The sequence below is a fragment of the Coenobita brevimanus genome, chromosome 56 (assembly GCF_032717465.1).
Source record: "Coenobita brevimanus isolate Jiangsu-jjx chromosome 56, ASM3271746v2, whole genome shotgun sequence".
Lineage (NCBI taxonomy): Eukaryota > Metazoa > Arthropoda > Malacostraca > Decapoda > Coenobitidae > Coenobita > Coenobita brevimanus.
In genome coordinates, this window is record NC_137009.1 from 3108843 (window position 1) to 3128473 (window position 19631).

At 41.3% G+C, this 19631-nt stretch overlaps 1 protein-coding gene across 1 annotated transcript; it reads right to left on the reverse strand.

Moving 5' to 3' along the window:
* Window positions 1-8527: 8527 nt before the first annotated feature.
* LOC145401602 (solute carrier family 22 member 15-like) lies at window positions 8528-19407 on the reverse strand. The gene is made up of 3 exons (XM_080273795.1): window positions 19371-19407; window positions 18419-18603; window positions 8528-8713 (listed from the first exon to the last, which is right to left on the reverse strand). The coding sequence occupies exons 1-3, from the start codon at window positions 19405-19407 to the stop codon at window positions 8528-8530; spliced, it is 408 nt and encodes a 135-aa protein (XP_080129921.1).
* Window positions 19408-19631: the final 224 nt, after the last annotated feature.

A 19631-nucleotide genomic window follows, 5' to 3' on the forward strand; every position in this document is an offset into this window, starting at 1 on the left:
ACACCAGTGATGAAGTAGGTGTCCTTGCATAGCTGATGGTACTGTCGAATTGCAAGAACAAAAAGATCAGTTTCAGGGGACTCAATGCAGAGTTGTGTTGCCCCTCTTCGAACAGCATCTGGGCTGAGCAGGATTATCCACGTGTCACCCTTTTCTTGTGAGCTGTGGAGATGTTGTACATCCATGCAGTTTGAGTGGACAATCTACCTTGAATTGACAATGAAAATTTAGGATTTTCCCCGAAAGCGTTGGAGGACTTTCTTGGCGAGGTAGACAGTCAGCTCATGTTTGGTGCTGGTACTTGATAAAAACTGTTTAGCTGACACCTTCCCTACTGGTGTGTTGTTGTCCACATTGTAAGTAGTTGGGAGCTTTCCACCCTGCTGTTTCTATCGTGTGGTCTCCTTCATTGATGATGGGAGATCTTAACGGTCGAACACTACATGGATCTCATTGCATTCCTTGGTCTTGCGGTAGTTGTAAAATGGTCTGCCCACTGGGAACATGTCTGGATCCACGGTGGCTTTCCCATTCCCTGTACTACTGCGATTCCATCTGTGACAGTTACCGTCTTAGTTGGCAGGGGATAACCATCAGTTATAGGATTTTGTGGCTGCTGTTTAACTTCACCATAGTCATCACCAGCCCTAGTTGCATCCTAGTTTGTTGTGTGTCTGTGTCATCAAACTCCAAGGCGCTACCAGCGAAAATGCCAAAATTGAGGCCAAACACAGTTCTGCTTTTGTCCTACGATTAAAGTCACTAAAAAAGAAGAAAATGGAGACAAGTTTATTTCACTCTCTAGGAACCCAAAGCATAGAGATATAGCAGTCTCCAAAATCTAGCAAGTGAACACCACGGACACCAAACTTTGATACATTGGCTCCCACACTATGAACTTAAACAATCATTAAACAGAGTTAAGAGTGGCTGACGTAACTTTTCTTTGGTTTCCTTTAAAATTTGTGCATATATATCATCCGAACCTGGCGATTTTTGAGGTTTTAACTTATTAACTTCTTTCAATACGTCCTTCTTACTAATGTGTGTGTGTGTGTGTTTTTTTTTTAATACTAAGAATACTGTCCTCATTATCATCGTAAATATTTGCTGCTTCAGGGTGCACACTCTTTTCTTTACCCTCATTCTCTCTTTGTAATCACTTTAGTGCCAAGGGTTCACTTTGTTCATCTTGGGTTAAATATAATAAATTTTCATCTAAGCTGCCATGACTTCTGTTAAGCCCACAGTTCGGTACACAGAAAAGCAATCGAAACTCCCTTCTTATCCTCATTGCCTATTTGATAGTTCCTTGCAAACTGAATTATAATTTTCTGTATCTCGTGACAGTTTGGAATACATCACTGGCCTATAATGAGGACGGCTTCGATTATATTTTCTCAGATGTTTGAGCTTCTAATTACAGCTACATTTAAGTCTTCTTGGTGGAATGATGAGGTGAAACGAGCTGTGGAACAAAAGAAGAAGGCATATTGTGAATGGTTGGCGAGTAGAGGTAGGGGGGAAGATGAGAGAGAGAAGAGAGAGGTATATGGGAGCAGGAGAAGGGAGGTTAAGAGACTGGTGGAGAAGAGTAAGAAGAAAGTGGATGAAGAGTTTGGGAGGAATCTGAGTGTGAAATGGAGGGAGAGTAAGAAATTGTTTTGGAAGGAGGTAAAGAAAGTAAGGCAGTGTGAAAGGGGAAGTAATAGGGGAGTGAAAGATAGGAATAATAGATTGTTGGTGGAGAAGAGAGAGAAATTGAGGAGATGGAAGGAGCACTGTGAGGATTTGTTGAATGTAGAGAGTGAGAGCAGTGTGAGTATAAGTGGTTGGGGAATGGCTGGGAGAAGAAGAGATGAGAGGAGGGAGGGAGAGATCAGTAGGGCGGAAGTAGTGGAAGCGATGAAGAAGATTAAGCTGGGAAAGGCCCCAGGAATTGATGGAGTGTGGGGTGAAATGCTTAGGTATGGGGGTGAGATTGTTGTGGAATGGATATGGAAGTTGTGTAGATTGGCTTGGGAAGAGGGAAGGGTTCCAGAGGACTGGAAATCAGGTATAATTGTTCCTCTGTACAAAGGAAAAGGGGAGAGAGAAGTATGTGGTAACCATAGGGGTATTTGCCTTCTTAGTGTGACTGGTAAAATATATGGTAGAATACTCATTGACAGGGTTAGGCATATGACAGAGGAGCTAGTTGGAGAAGAACAAGGGGAATTTAGGAAGGGAAAAGGGTGTGTAGATCAGATATTTGTTCTAAGATGTTTAGTGGAGAAGTATCTAGAGAAGGGAAGGAAAGTGTATGCTACCTTCATGGACTTGGAGAAAGCTTATGACAGAATAGATAGGCAAGGTATGTGGAAGGTATTAAGAATATATGGAGTGGAAGGGAAATTGTTGAGTGCTGTGAAGAGTATGTACGAGGGAACTAGGGCTACGGTGCGAGTGGATGGTGAGCTGAGTGAGTTCTTTGATCTCAATGTGGGACTGAAACAGGGGTGTGTGATGTCTCCATGGCTGTTTAATATATATATGGATGGGGTTGTAGAGGAGGTGCAAGGTAGGGCAGTGGATGTGGGGCTGGCCCTAATGAATGAGGGTGAGATTTGGAAGCTTCCAGTGTTGCTGTTTGCTGATGATACAGTATTGCTGAGTGAAGATGAATGGGAGTTGCAAGGTTTGGTGAATGAATTTGGGACAGTGTGTAGGAGGAGGAAGTTGAAAGTTAATGTAAACAAAAGTAAAGTTATGGTGTTTGAGATGAATGAAGTCACAGAGTGTGCAGTGAGGTTGGATGGTGAGGATATGGAGAATGTGAGTGCATTCAAGTACTTGGGTAGTGTGATGAGTAAGGATGGAACTTTGGGGCATGAAGTACGTGAAAGGGTACAGCAGGGAAGGAAGGTTGTTGGTACACTGAAAGCAGTGATGAGAAATAGGGAGGTGAGTATGGAAGTTAAGAAGTCACTGCATGATGGTATTGTGATCCCTACCCTGACGTATGGAAGCGAGGCGTGGACCTTGCAAAAGGGGAACAAGTCAAGAGTGAGAGCAGTGGAAATGAGTTACTTGAGAGGAGCATGTGGAGTGACGTGGAGGGACAGGTTGACGAATGAAGAAGTGAAGGAACGTTGTGGGGTAGATGTGGATGTGGTTGAGAAGATTAGGAGAAATACACTGAGGTGGTTTGGACATGTGGAGAGAATGGAGAATGAAAGACTGACTAAGAGGGTGTATGTAGGTGAGGTGAAGGGAGGGAGAGGGGGGGGTAGACCGAGGATGAGGTGGAGGGATGGAGTTGAGAGGTATATGAGGGAGGGGGGGGTGAGTTGGGGGGAGGGTAGTCAAATGGTGGGTGACAGAATGACTTGGAGGAGTTTTGCCTGCGGCCACCCTTTGCGGGATTAGGGCGTCGGGCTATAGATAGATAGATAGATAGATTTTTGACGAAAAAAAAAAATATTTTTCGAAACGAATGGCAGTAATTTACTGCTATTTCCATATGAATCTGGCCCAACTTGGAAAATCGCTTTTTCTAAAAGTTGTTAATGCGATATATAACTCCTCCCACTGGAAAAATCTGTTCATCAGAATATAATCACGACTAAGTATGAAAAGTATGTTATTTCAGTTAAGTGGAGAAAAACAATAACCCCCTCCCCCAATGCCATAAATATCATAACAGTATTCAGTAAAATATTTGTAATTGCAATATTTGTCCTAAGTTCCCTCTAACACTTTCTGTGCACAATTAAGTAATGGAATTTCACTCCTATAAAGTCTGCGTAGACAAGAGTAATCCATTGTGTATATTTCATATATGAAAAACATTATCAAGGAATTTAGTATTCTCACCCCACACAGAACAGTTCCTAAATTTATTTAATTTATTTATTTTCTTTAGCTGCAAAGGAGGTTATTCTAGGTAACGTGTCGAAATCAAGCGTCTTTAAATCAAACAAGTTCTAAGGGTATTTGGTGCCGTTAGTTTACAGATATTTCTTTGCAGGTATTTTGTGAAGCAGGTAGACTACTGTCTTGTTTCTGACCCTTCAAATTTTTTTATTTTGTTTTTGTACTGTATAACGCAAAACAAATTGAAATATGTTCAGTTTGTTTAATGAAGCTAATTTGTCCGTCATTTTATTGTTGTATTTAATTTGTAAAATTTAATTTTCTTTTCTTCAAGAGTTCGAGGTCAGCATTCTGGTGAAATAAATGAATAGATGAAACTGATTTTGTTTACCTCTTTGTAATGCCAAATCCTGATCCGTGAATATTGCTCTGCTGCAAAGACTAATGTCACTGAATAATTTCACTACTGTATTTTTTTCAGCCATCTCAGCACAAAAACAACACAATAGATGATGTACGCCATCCAGAAAAAATTCCAAAGTTCAATTTGTTCTCGCAAATTTTGTTTTAAAAAAACACTTCTTGAGCTTCATTCGCCTGAATGTTAGCCCTTAAAATGTGACAGTCTTTCTTGGACGACTCTGAAGGCGGTTACAGTGGTCTTCGCAGAATATCAAGGGAGACTGTGTATTTTCTAGGCTTGATTACTTTGCCCAGGTTTAGTTTATGCTTGACAAGTAGGTCACATGGGACCCCACAGAATGCCTGAAGGTGTTACACCCTCGGTCACCCACTGGCCACAATGGATTGAAAATGTTATCCTATTTTTCACAGCTACCCCCCCCTTCCCCCACTGCCCAACAGGGCTTGAAGCGAGCCTACGCACGCAGTTGGCACCACCTAATTATTCGTCTACCTCTGACAGTGACTCCAAAAAGACTGAAGATGAAGTGAGGAGAAAAAATGATAAAATTGGAGCCCATGTGATTATATATGCCAAGCGTAAGGTCAGCCATTTTTATGGAAGGGTGCATCAGTGCCAGTCAAACCTCTGAATGAATCTAAGAGACACGATAGTCTCACACCCGTGTGTTAAAGTTGACAGTGGTGAGTGACAGTGCAGAGCACTGGTCAATGACACTGCAGTTCACTATACAGTACACAAGCAAACGTAAAAGTGATGCCCGTTAGGACGTTACAAGATCAACACTATATATATATATATATATATATATATATATATATATATATATATATATATATATATATATATATAGAAAAGAGTAAAATGATAGTTCCTGGGAGAGAAGGTGACTCTCAGTGCAATGTAACAATGAATGAAGAGAGACTGGAATTGGTGAGAGAGTTCAAATACCTGGGTACAGTGATCGAAAAGAGAGGAAAATGTGCAAAAGAAGTTGAAAGTAGAGTGACACAAGGAAGAAAAGTAGCTGGTGCAATGCAGGCCTTGATGAGAAACAGAAGCTTGAGTGTTGCAGCTGCACGAGACTCACATGAAGGAGTGTTAGTGCCAGCTTTAACATATGCATGTGAGACTATGGTGTGGCATGAAAATGAAAAGTCAAGAGTAAGAGCAGTGGAGATGGGACTGCTAAGGAATAGCCTATATGTGGAGTACAGAGTGTGGATAGGATACGAAATAATGTGATTCGTGAAAGATGGCGAGTGAGGAACTCTGTGGACACCAGAATTGAAGAGAGTGTACTGAGATGGCATGGTCATGTGGAGAGAATGGATAAGAACAGAGTGGTGAAAAAGGTATATCTGAGCGAATTCGAAGGAGGGAAGAAGCAAGATAGGCCAAGGAGAAGGTGGAGAGATATGGTGGATGAATGTGTGAGGAAGAGAGGTTTGGAAGTCGGTGAAGCTAGGGAACTGACAGGAGATCGAGCTGGCTGGATGAATTTTGTGAGGAGAAGTGCACGATCAGGAATTTTTATCACCCATTTTTAACATGGCAGCGTCTGGATTGACTCTGTCAGATACGATTATGTGAAGCCATAGGACGTGGTGAATGTTTTTGGCATTTCCAATAGAGCCAGGATTCTGGGGGCTTGAATGATGAGTGAATGGAAGCGTGGCCCATTGGATTTCGGCTGTCTGGACATTGCTACCTCTCAGCTTGCCCTAGGGTGGGAAAGGAGGTCCGGATGATGATGATGATATATATATCTATATATATATATATATATATATATATATATATATAGATATATATATATATATAGATAGAGAGAGAGAGAGAGAGAGAGAGAGAGAGAGAGAGAGAGAGATACAGACAGACATTAACATCACTAAGTGTATAACCACTTGTAATAAGTGGTAGAGAAGTAAGTAAATAATGTCTATTTTTGATGGTCAACTGCATAATTTTTCACTCACATGGCAAGTTTGTGTAAGTATGCTACATTGTTACCTTAGAGAGAGAGAGAGAGAGAGAGAGAGAGAGAGAGAGAGAGAGAGAGAGAGAGAGAGAGAGAGAGAGAGAGAGAGAGAGAGAAAATCACAGGAAAACATGACGATGAATGTTACTGCTACGTATGAGTGGCAGGTTCAAGGTCAGCCTTTGTATGAGAGGCGTCCATGCCTACCACACCTTCAAAGGCTTGTAAGTGTCAGAAGTGTATGTGTAAAATTAGCTCATATTTAATGTTTAATTTTTAATATCCTGATTTAGTATGTACGAAAATGTGTCATAGTGACTACATAGAAAATGCAGTGACACTGCATTGTGCTACTCACTAGGGAAAGTGAAGATGACACCCACTATGAAAGTGTTCTGGATTGTTTTTTACATCCTGATTCAGCAAAGCATACATTAAATTGGAGGACGACGTCCTTAGGTAATTCTAAACAACAATGTCTCAATGGTAAAATGTCGAATTCTGCATAGTCTGCCTGTTACAATGCATTTAAGATGTTTTAATGAGGGTGAAATTGAAGTGAAACCCGCATATTTTTTGTGAATATTTATTACACTTGTCTTATGTACAGCAGTACAGCATGATACAGATGGACGACACAGTTGCAATGTGACATGGACTGTGTACAACCGAATGAGGTAAAGGAAGGTACGGAAGGGATGGGATGGGGGTGGGGAGGTATGGGGTTGGGGTGGGGAATGGGAGGTAATGTAGGCTGGGTGGTGTGCACCTCACAACAAACTTCACCCTAAATAATACATCTAGGGGATAGCCCCCTGGGGATCGGAACTGCCTACAGCAATGCAAAATTTAGTCTTCCTATGGACAAAAAATGTATTGAATTACAAACATTAGCACATTAAAAAAAAAGGAAAAAAGCATATTCTGTGGCTGCAAATAGAAAATCTTCGGGAAAACTCTTTTTCTGTTGAGTGATGATGCAAATGGAAAATCTTCGGGGAAACTTTTTTTCTGTTGAGTGATGATAAAACAGTTTTCACTGTGTCTTGGCAGAAGCATCAAGAGTCTCAAGACATCAAATGTCCCAGATTTCTTTGTGGTCGATTTTTCGATCCAAAGATGGTAATGGGTTCCTGTAAAGTTTGATGGGAGACGACAAAGGACACTTTGAAAGCCACACCAATTCCTGCAGTCTTGTAAGCGATAGAAATAATTATTTATAGGGAAGGTAGTAAGATAATCCTCATGAGTTTCATTCTCTGTAAACTTGTCTGAGTGAAGGTCTACAACTAATGTGGATACGCGGAAAATGGGGGTGCCTACCTGCCGGAAACTTGGCCCATGGAGAGGTCTACTGTTGTGCATTATTTTTTTAACTCTCTATAAAACCTGGTTTCCATTTGTAAAGACTGCACAGTAAGTCAATGAGTGCATGAGTGAGTGAGGGAGGTAGTTACACAGTTAGAGACGAGAACTATATTAGTCCACCCCTGTGGGTGCAGCAAAGATTTACACATGAATACTATTAGAAAATTATGGTATGCATTGCGGTGTTCTTGACACTGATGGGTTGCAGCACCCCTCCCTCCCTCCAAAAAAATAAAAAATCATTAATTCTGTTCGACCTGTCTTCCACGGTATTGTCTGGTCTTGCATTAGACGTGTTCTGAACATGTATGGGCTCTTCTACCTAGTCAGCTGGGTATTTCCCTTTGCTGAACACTGCATAATTTTTTTTCTCCACAGCCTTTTTTTTTTTTTTTTTTTATTCAGCATAGACTGTTCAGCTTTGGAACTTACTTAAGGTACCAGCAACACCTGTTGATACTCAAGTTCAGGAAATGTGAGCAGAGAGAGGAAGAGGAAGCTAATCTCCAGAATTAGGACAGAGAGAGAGAGAGAGAGAGAGAGAGAGAGAGAGAGAGAGAGAGAGAGAGAGAGAGAGAGATTTCATCGGAAACAACAGACATCCTGGAGATCATCATGAAAGAAAAGTTCCAGGAATGCTTTCATCAAACACAGGAGAGGAATTCAACAAACAGGCTTAACTGAAGTATGTGTCTAATTTTCAATAAAACTCACTTGGTCTACCATTATTGGAACTTCTTTATCACACATCATACTGAGGGTAGTTGATGAAGGGTCAGTGGCTTTTGTGATTCATTTAAAGTCTCTTCCCCTTCAGCACAAATACTAGTTTTCTTACTTTTATTTTTGCTGCCACCAAGCAATATTGCAAAGGTAAGAGGCCTGTCATTGTATAATGGTTATGTTCTTTCGGGGTGGTTGATGTTGCGTGGAGCTGTCTTGTGTTGCATCCCAAGTGTCTGAAGGTCCTGTACAGCATCGGGCAACGTCTCCTTGTAGGTCTCTGGCAGCAGCAGGGTCAAAATGGCCATGGTCAGGGCCAGAACACCAAAGACCACTGACGGAGCCCACCATGCCTGTGACACCTGCTCAAACACAGGTATACACATCAAGGGGAGTAGTGTGGTCATATGCTGTTTAATGTACTGATTTCTGGTAGCCAAGACCTGAGTCCCTACATTGTGAAAAGGAAACAAGCATAAATTGTTGACGAATTCCTAGAAGAAATTGAGATTTAACAACACAGAATATGTTTTATAGGCAAACAATTAAGTCAGGAACATGAAACAGAATTTTTTGCACGAAAAACTTGTGTGGTAAAACTGCAGATATTTGTTTTTGTAAATGAAAGTGCAGGCGAATTAAATATAAAAATGAAGAAGAAGAGGAAGAAGAAGCAGAAATTCGAGAGCACAACACCAGTGCCTATTAGTTGGTCCAGAGGCCAAACATTTGACGTTGCCTTGTTACCCTGACCTTTGACTGATTGCTCTAAATTGAGTCACTGCACTCTTGCCTCATTATTAATCATTCCACCAACTTTGGATCGAACTGGATATAAAAAAAATAATAATAAAGTATGACGACCTCTTCATGTGCCCTTGATCTTCAACTATTTAAAAAAAAAAAAAAAAAAAAAAAAAAAGCTCCCTAGCTAACCCTCAGCCTATTTACCAAGTCTGGTCTAGTTAAGATCAAAGCTGTTGCATATAGGTTTGAACATTTGACCTTGACCTGTTCCTTTGACCTATAAAGTCTCTTCTCAAAATCAAATTCCCTCACCATTGCTTTCTTCTGAACCTTCCCGCAGTGTTTGGTCTAAATCTGATAGAAGGTATTAAAGCTGACCATGCCATTTGATCTTGATATCTGACTTTTTCCTGAGGTCTCGTTAATTACATGATTGTTTTCAAAATCTAATTCCTGCATTTTCATCCTGCCATGAACTTTCATAAACTTTGGTAGTTATTACATAAAACTGATCACGGTGCCCTTCTTATGTAACCTTTACCTTTAATATTAATATCAGAAAAATATAGGTGATTTCCTTTGTTGACCCTTAGCTCCTTCCTCAAGTTTGGTCCATATCAAATCAAAATTATTTTAGCTATTTTGTTCAAACAGACACACGACCTTTACCGATGACTCTGACCTTTGACTTATTATTTAAAAATGATTCCATTCCTACCTTATCCTCAATCCGCCCACCCTGTTTCGTCTTAATTGGATAAAAGTGTTTACGTTGACCTCACTGGGTCAAAATATGACGTAGGCCTGAACCTCTGACCGTTTGTTCTCAAAAACTTCTTTGCTGAACTTCAATCCTTCTAAGAAATTTCGACAAAAAATGATTAAAACAATGAGTTAACGCGCGCGCGCGCACACACACACACACACACACACACACACACACACACACACACACACACACACACACACACACACACACACACACACACACACACACACACGTCAACCAAAACAATACCCCACGCTGGCTGTCCGTCTGTCATGATGAAGAAATCGAAAATCTATCTATCTATCTATTGCCAGACACCATAATCCCGTACGGGGTGGCCATTTGACTCTAGAGTTATTTGTTTTACAGGGAAGAGTACTAACCCTCTACCAACCCACTTGACACGTAGGGAGCACGTATGGTTTGGTTATATGGTTACCACCCAGCGTTGTAAATGATTTCTTGGCTTACAGGAAACCATAAAGATTTATGGAAATATACACGAAACCATGAAAAAGCACAATAAGCATTATGTTTACGATGGGAAACTTCATGACTAAAAAGGAAAGAGTAAGACTGCAATAGGACTCTTGAAAATGGGTATTTGGAAAATGAGATGAAAAGCTTGATAATAATTGCTTTGTTCAGAAGGAGAAAAGTAGGAAGTGGACTTGGAAAGGATCAAATGGTGAACAAAGAAATACATTTATTTTACCCTGACTAACAAAATACATGCCGGTAAAGTCATGAACGTAACTGCACTGAACAAAGTAAATGTACGATGCAGCCACATTGCGGTGAGAAGTCAAGTAATCCTAGTTTCAGAAGAAAGGGAGACAGGCTGGACTGACACATTCAGCCAAACCGTGTATCCCTGCGAGAGAAGGCAATGGAGTTCAATTTGCAGTTCATAAGAAATGACAGAAGTTACTGAAGGTAGTGCATATGTGAATGAATACGCACGAAAATATAGTAAACTGAACAGCTCAAGAAGTATGAAGTTTTGTTTCTTATTGTTGTTGTTGTTGAAACTCCAGGTTCATCTGGATATGATCCCAGTGGACCGCAGTAAGTGAGTTCAATTGAGCATAATGAGATCTGGTTATTTTCTGAGGTTTTGTTAAAGAATTATCTTTGTTGTGATAATGTTGCTCACAAGGTAAGTGTGTTGCAGTGTAGGGGAATGCATTGCAATGTGGACAGAGTGGATTGTTTGCGAGCTGTATTTTGAATTAGGTGTACTATTGCGGACAGGAGTTCTTAACCACCCTCGTCCAGCCAACCTGTGTATGTGGCAGGGTCGCATTCACGAGCACAGAAGTTGCCTTCGATGCATTTCTGTCGAAAAATATTCCTTCAGCTTTGGGCTTGTACTAAAGGATAAAGCAATAGTTATATTTACTTTGAAGGTTTGACTCTGATAACACGAATATATCATACTGATTATTTAATAACTTGTTTCTCGTATAGAGCCAAGCAAGTGATAAATATGTATATTTGGTTCCACTCCACGACTTCCTGTAGGTCTGAACCAGCGAATATAGAGTGAACAAGTTCGAAGCATTCATTTATTAACAGGAGAGAGAGAGAGAGAGAGAGAGAGAGAGAGAGAGAGAGAGAGAGAGAGAGAGAGAGTAGCAGGTGCCCGTGAATTTTAGAGGAATGAGGTGGAGAAATGAGGTGCTCAACACAGTTAAACAGGAATTTTTCCTTTCGTTTCGGTTGGCTTTCTATGCTTAAATGGCTAAATGAAGGTAAATTATGAAATATAATAACTGGATGACGAAGTGGTAATAGGGTCTGGCTAATGGTTGTTTGGTGCAAGGTGTGCACTATGCAGTGGTAAGCCTAATTCCAGGCAACGGTCGCTGTTAAAAGTTGGATGTTTTAGGTCTCATTTATTTTAAATATTTCCATGTGTGTTTACAGTACGTGTATGCCCCTATGGACCTATTTTCATTAATGACTTTTTTTTTTTCTAAGACGCCTACTTCCCTACGTAACCTATTTTTCCCCGAACTAATTTTCCCCATTGATGTATTTTCTCCCCACGGACCAATTTTTCCGTCAACCTTGAATCTCTTTATGAATGCAGGTTTCCTACATGGTCGTATACCCATGGATGTATTTTTCACAATGAACCTATTTTCCCCATGAACCTGTTATCCGACGTGGTTATATCACCCACTGATGCGTGCAGTTCAAACACAGACATCCTAACCAACAGACGTATTGCTCGATGGACCTGTTGAAACTCACTGGATATATATACCTACTTCAGCATGATTCCAGAATAATATCCCCTGTGGACCGATTTTCCCAACTCGGACATTAACTCAATTCACCTAATCCCAGTGGCCTGTTTTCCCACACTCCGTTCATCCATCTACACACCCACCCATCAACGCACATACCCACAACCTTACTCAATACAGTATGTCTCAAAAGTAGGACGACACAAACCCGTCTCTTGCCTTGTCCTACAGGTAGCCCCACCACCCACCTCACGTAAACAATGCACGAACCCCACTCCACCCCACTTAACCAGCCCAACAACCCTTTCCCTCCCTCTCGCCCACTCACTCCACCTAGTCCGCCTGTGAAACAAGCAGCCTACACTAACCAGTCAACCCACCCCGTTACCAACCTACCAATCCGCATATCATGCTCTACAAGTCAGATGACTCTTAATTCAACACACACACACACACACACACACACACACACACAGAGGCGGGGTAAATTTCGTTACACGAAAGATGAGTCTCACCGCTTAACTCAGTCTGTCGATAGAAAATAGTACCGGGTACTCTTTACAGGGAGTTTGCCAGGCCATAGATAAGGGGCTTCATTCCGGCTACATACACATGATTTTATGCGATATGAGTAAATATGGTGCTCAAGCTAAACAGGGAATTTTTCCTTTCGCTGATGACGAAGGGGTTTATTTATCCAAGGATAACGTCTCGTCGGACAAAATGAAAGATGGGTTTTATTCTGGGTAACGCCAGTTGACTTTGTCAAATAATTTGGCAGGCCGCGTAACTTCTGTTAGACGCCTTATGTTCGCATTTTTTTCTCTCTCTGGTGGTTGGCACCTGGAGATCTTTGGCGAACTCATAAGTATATTTCTCATTAACTGGATGTTTCTCTCTGGACAGAGAGGCAAATTACTTTCTTAAGCACAGCTTTTTGTTAAATCAACAGCATTTATCTCCTAATTCATTATTCCAACGAAAGCAATCCTAAATATATATATATATATATATATATATATATATATATATATATATATATATATATATATATATATATATATATATATATATATATATATATATATATATATTGTTACGGAACAGCAAAGATAATGTACACTTTAAGTGAGAATACTAAAAATCACTACTGTCCCGTAAAGTTCCAGGTTCAAAACAAAAAGTTAGGTAAAATTACAAGTTAAAGTTTAATGCTCAAACTAACAACAAAACATTCAGGACTCATAAGGATAATGTAATGGCAAAAAACAGGTTAAATATATGGTTAACTGCAATAGCCTCTATTAACACAAAATTAGCAAGAGTAAATTTATCTAAGTCAGCCCTGATGAAATGAGAAAGCAGGATAATACTCAGTGAATGCAAGATATATTATTACAGATACAAAATATTATTAATGATGCCTGACAATAAGAACCTTACATGAATTACAAAAACCTCACTAGGCCTACAAATTAACAACTTATGCTATACAGTACAAGAACAAAATGCAATAACACTTATATTCAAATTACACAGCTGCTAGATGGTTGGAGACTTCCTGAGCACTCACAATAATAACTGTACAGGGGAGGACAGAGATGTGAACAAAATGAGGAGTAGATCTAAGTGGCCATTAATGTAGAGACTGAGCTCATTATATAGGGGCCGGCAGAGCTTGATACAACTTGTAAGAAGGACGCGCAAATGAAGCCATGGGGACAAAGAGTTGACAATCCCGCTCTGAACAACAGAAAGAACGACTTACTCTACTATAACGGTAGAAGGGGGGGAGTGAGGTAGAACACGCTCGTGATCAAACAGGCAGCACACTGTACGTTAGAATTACAGAAAGGATGATGAAATCATAGGCTATGTAACAATATATATATATATATATATATATATACAGTATATATCACACTGTGGCCTGTTTTCATTGGATCACAGGAATCCAAGGTTTCTCATCCCTTGCATTTCCCTGCGCCAGTCTGCCTCCACCTCATTATTCCAAAATTCACAGGCACCCATCATACACGCTCTCTCTCTCTCTCTCTCTCTCTCTCTCTCTCTCTCTCTCTCTCTCTCTCTCTCTCTCCTGTTAGCAAATGAATTCTTCGAACTTGTTCACTCTATGTTCGCTGGTTCAGACCTACAGGAAGTCGTGGAGTGGAACCAAATATACATATTTATCACTTGCTTGGCTCTATACGAGAAACAAGTTATTAAATAATCAGTATGATATATTCGTGTTATCAGAGTCAAACCTTCAAAGTAAATATAACTATTGCTTTATCCTTTAGTACAAGCCCAAAGCTGAAGGAATATTTTTCGACAGAAATGCATCGAAGGCAACTTCTGTGCTCGTGAATGCGACCCTGCCACATACACAGGTTGGCTGGACGAGGGTGGTTAAGAACTCCTGTCCGCAATAGTACATTAGGGAAGCGTAATGGCCACCTTGTTGTCCCGCTAGATATACTCATGTCTCCCTGGGTAAGATAGGTTCAGAGGGATAGATGTCTGGTGGAGGTTCACAGGGGATGCTGTGCTGGGCTAGAGCACTGGTTCTCAAACTGGAAGCCATGGCCCCCAAGGGTACCACGGCCGGATTTTAGGGGTTCCATGGCAGGCTAGTGTAAGTAGTAAATCAGAATGTGTTTGTGAAATCGCACTTATAAGTCCTCTTGCCATTTTCCACAACACATTTATGTGAATTTGGTTTCACCACCCTTCTAAACATAAAAAGTAGAACCCGAAACCAGTTGGGTGTGGACCCATTTATGAGATGTGCGTTATCAGTAACTCATCCTCGAATCAGTCGACTGGCTGACTGAAAGCAGTGTCATCCATCCCATTGATATGTAACAAAATATGCATTCTGATTGATAATTGTAAACATTAAAATAAATGGAGAGTACTAAAACAGTTTTTCTTTCATCATCATTTGTTAGGGGCTCTAGAGAAAACTGAAGGAGGGCCACGAGGATGTAAGGAGTCCCGTAAGCGGGGAATGAGAAACGTTGGTCTAGAGGTTCTGAATGATTGTAGTGGCTATGCTTTTATGCATGTGAAATGAAGTATAGTGTTGGCTGAGGGAGGACAGATGTTACGAGAGAGGAAAACCATAAACACCAAAAGCGAACTTTCAGTCAATACGCAAAAAACTATAAAGAACTGACAGAACAAAACTGCCAGGATAAGACCATGCTAAACCAGCTGAACCAAATCAGACCAAGAACGAGAAGAAAGTTGAAGATATCTGAAAGCAATGCAGCGATCATCGAACAATATTAAGCACTGGAGGAAGTCTGTAAGCAATCAAGAAGAGTCTTGGTATATGGGAGGAAACCAACTGTTTATGCAAAGACTCCATAGGGGAAGAAACACACGATAGATATGAAAATTATCAAATGGTCTATCTATCTATATACCTAGGCTGCTTCCCCCCAGGAAAGGGAGGTAGCCGAGACAGGACGACACACTCCCCATTTACTCATCCATTTAAACACATTCATTCCCATCTTAGTCCCAAAGGGGAGAAGGGACAGATCCTCACTGCACCACACCGCACAAGGGTCAACTGCGTAGTACAGTCAGTGACATCCGCAGCAGGGTCCGACAGCAGAGCTGGTTTACCCCTGCCACATCATAATAGACCCATCCCCTTACCTGCACCTGACTTGACTAGCTGATCAGACCAAATGAGGGAAAATATCCCCTCAGGGCTGCGTCATCATTTATTCATTCACAATTTCTCTCCATTTGTTTCTGTCACGCACAGGCACTCTTCCTTGCTCAACAGACATCCCTCTCGCATCCAGCGCTCTCTTCACACTGTCCATTAATCCTATTCATGGTCTCCCTCTCAGCCTTACACCTCTCACATCAGATCTAGCTATCTTTTTCACCAATCGCTCATTACCAATTCTCTCCATATGCCCAAACCATCGCAACACCCTCTGCTCAACCTAACCTAACCTAACCTACTAGCTGTCTCCCGAACAACTCCAGTTTTCCTTCGCACTTCATCATTTTGCACTCGATCCATACACGTCACTCCACACATACTCCTCGGACATCTCATCTCCATTACTTTCAAACTTTTCCTCTCTGCTACACCCATATTCCATGTTTCAGTCCCATATAACGCAGTCGGTATCACAACACCCTAATACAGTCTTCTCTTTACATCCATTCTAAGTGAACGACATCTAAACACTTTTTTCATTCCTCCCAGCATCTTACCTACTTCATTCATTCTAAACTTCACTCCTGCATCTATTCTTCCATCCACAGCAATATGTGACCCTAAATATTTAAAACACTCTACCTACTCAAGCAACTCACCATTCAGAACTATATTCATCGTCCTGCTATCTACCAACCTCGTACACTTCATCATTTTACTCTTATTCTCATTTACTTTCAATTTCCTCCTATCACACACCCTTCCAAACTCCTCTTCCAACTGTCTCAATCTCTCTTCTGAATCAGCCACCAGTGCAGTATCATCTGCAAACAGCAGCTGCTTCAGATTCCATTCTCCACCATCAACATTCACCAGAATCAGACCTCCACCTAAAACTCTTGCATTCACCTCCCTTACAACACCATCCATATAAATATTAAACAACCAAGGCGACATCACACATCCCTGTCGCAGCCCCACTCTCACGGGAAACCAATCACTCACAGCATTTCCCACTCTTACACACGCTCTTCTATTTACATGAAAACTTTTCACCCCTTTTAGCAACCTACCATCAAGTCCATACAATCTTAAAACAGTCCACAAAGCCTCCCTATCAATTCTATCATATCCTTTCTCTAAATCCATGAATGCCCAAAACACATCCTTGCCTTTCGCTAAATACTTTTCACACACCTGTCTCACAGCGAACACATGATCCACGCATCCCCTCCCTCTCCGAAAACCACACTACTCATCACCAATCACTCCCTCTGTACCCTCTCTAACTCTCATAATTAACACTCTACCATACACCTTACCTACAACACTCAACAGACTTATACCCCTAAAGCTAGTATATTCATACTTATCACCCTTGCCTTTATACAACGGGACCACACAAGCACTTGCCCAGTCAATTAGCACCATACCTTTCACAAAGCACACATTCAACAATCTTACTAACCAGTCAACAATAGTCACTCCACCACCCTTCAGGCATTCCACAGCACACCCATCTATACCTACAGCTTTCCCTGTTTTCATCTCCTTTACTGCCTTCTCCACTTCCTCCTTCGTGATCAAAGAATCATTCAACTCTCCCAACATATTTATTCCTAGCAACATTCCATCCGCCACAATCTCAGCCACCCTTTCCTCCTCTGCATTTAACAATCTTTCAAAATACTCTGCCCATCTCTTCCCTATTGCATCCATCTCAGCTAACATCCTTCCATCCTCTGCTTTTACTCGCTCTTCCTTCCCAGACTCTCCCTTTTGCACCGTTTTCACCTCCTTCCAGAACATTTTCTTATTCTGTTGAAAATTCTCAGTCAGCTGCCTACCCCACCTCTCATCTGCTGCCACTTAAGCATCACGCACAGTCCTTCTCGCCCTGTTCCTCTTTTCCTTATACCTCTCATATGACACCGCATCCTTCCTCGGCAGCCACACTTCATATGCACGTCTCTTCTCAGCCACAGCCATACTTACTTCCTCACACCACCATTCACTTCCTTTTCTTACACCACCACCCACTCGCCTCACACCACACACCTTTTCTGCATGCCCCACCACAGCACTTTTAAACAACTGCCATTCCTCCTCCACACTGCTATTTTCCAGATCTTTCACTGCGTTCCACTCATCTTTCAATTTCTCCTGATACTCTATCATTTTTTCTCTTTTATCCAACCGATTCACTTTCAAATCCTCCCTGCCACACCTGACCCTCCTAGCTCTCACTCATCTCTTACCTACTCTTAACTTTCCCTCCACCAGGTAGTGGTCAGACATACCTCCACCCTCCCCTCTCAGAACTCTCACATCCAACAATCTTCCTATTACGTTTCTAGACACAACGACATAGTCCAACAATGCTTTATCAAATGGCAATAAATTTAATCCAATATTACTGGTAAACGAAGGCTAGACCTAACCCATCCATTTTGAAATATCTTCCTTAAAATGAATCAGTCTGGAAGTTACACACACACACACACACACACACACACACACACACACACAACCTCACACAGACACAATAAGTCATGTCAGGGATTTAAACCAGATGACCTATCATTAATCACACAATGGAACCCACCAGTAAATCATTGGTGTATGTGGCAGCACTGGCCCCAACAGCACTAGGAATGTAAGCCACACTGATGCTGAGGGAGCGATGCAGAGTGGGGTACACCTCGGCAGTGATCAGGTAAGCCAGGGCGAATCCAGCTGATACCATCAACTTCCCCAACAGTGCCAGGAACATGATGGTTTCCTGCGACCCTAGAAAATAAACAATGGTGTCAAAATTGTCCTATACTTTTTATTTTCATTTCCATCATCACTGTCGTCATTAACCTCATCATCACAATATCGTAGATCATCAAACGTGTCCAAAATAGTGACGGAAACATTATCATCTCCTTGGATCCTGAGAAATCGAAATAGCCATCGTTACCGTCATCATCTTCCTAGTCGTTTTCATCACGTCACCATCATTACTGTTATCGTACTCATCATATTTTCCATTAATAAATGGGGTTAGCAGGAGCCCTAAACAGGAAAAAGGGAAAGATAAAACTAAGTGAATTGTTACGTCCCCGTCCAACACTGCCACATGCTCCAACAACAATAGTTCGGTATAGGAAGGACGTTGCTCAATGAGTTGTTCTTCCTATGGTCAGCCTTTTGGTGTGCATCAACGAGATCAGCTGAGGTGTAGGAAATTAACACTAAACTCTTAAGTTCACCGTCTTTATTTTCCAGATAGTTTCACTTAATGACTGCCAACTTCACTGTTTTCAAAAGTACCGGAGCTATACAATCTTCACTCAATGCCACTGCGCTTAATGCTTGCTAACTACACTTGACTGTTTCAAAATTACACTGCACTGATATTGAACTGAACTGAAACTGACCTGAAAACTGACTGAAACTGCTCTAGTATCATCCCCATCTTTATATAAACTTCCTATACTCTAGAGTGATCTACTTCTCCTGAGTTCTCTTGCATTCTCCAGGGTGCAACATTACAACAATAACCAACTCACAGACATCCAAAATATCCAGAGTTTTCTTGCACTGCATAATTGTGTTCCCCCCCCCCCTGTGGCGGGGGGGAACCAAACTGGCCGCACTATGGGGTAGTACTGCTAATCTGCGGCCAGGTTGTGTTAGGAAGAATACTGCCACCATATTCCGCGTGTCGTAAAAGGCGACTAAAAGGGACGGGGTGAGGGGACTAGGGACCCGCTCCCCTGTTTTTTTTAGTTCCTAAAAAGAGACAGGCCAGAGAAAGGGATGGGAGATGG

Coding starts and splice junctions, on each gene's coding strand:
- LOC145401602 (XM_080273795.1), bottom strand. CDS start 19,407: ATGCAGTGCAAGAAAACTCTGGATATTTTGGATGTCT. Junction 18,604..19,370: donor TCTGGATATTTTGGATGTCT/GTGAGTTGGTTA, acceptor TTTATTTTCTAG/GGTCGCAGGAAACCATCATG. Junction 8,714..18,418: donor CATACACCAATGATTTACTG/GTGGGTTCCATT, acceptor GTGTTTGAGCAG/GTGTCACAGGCATGGTGGGC.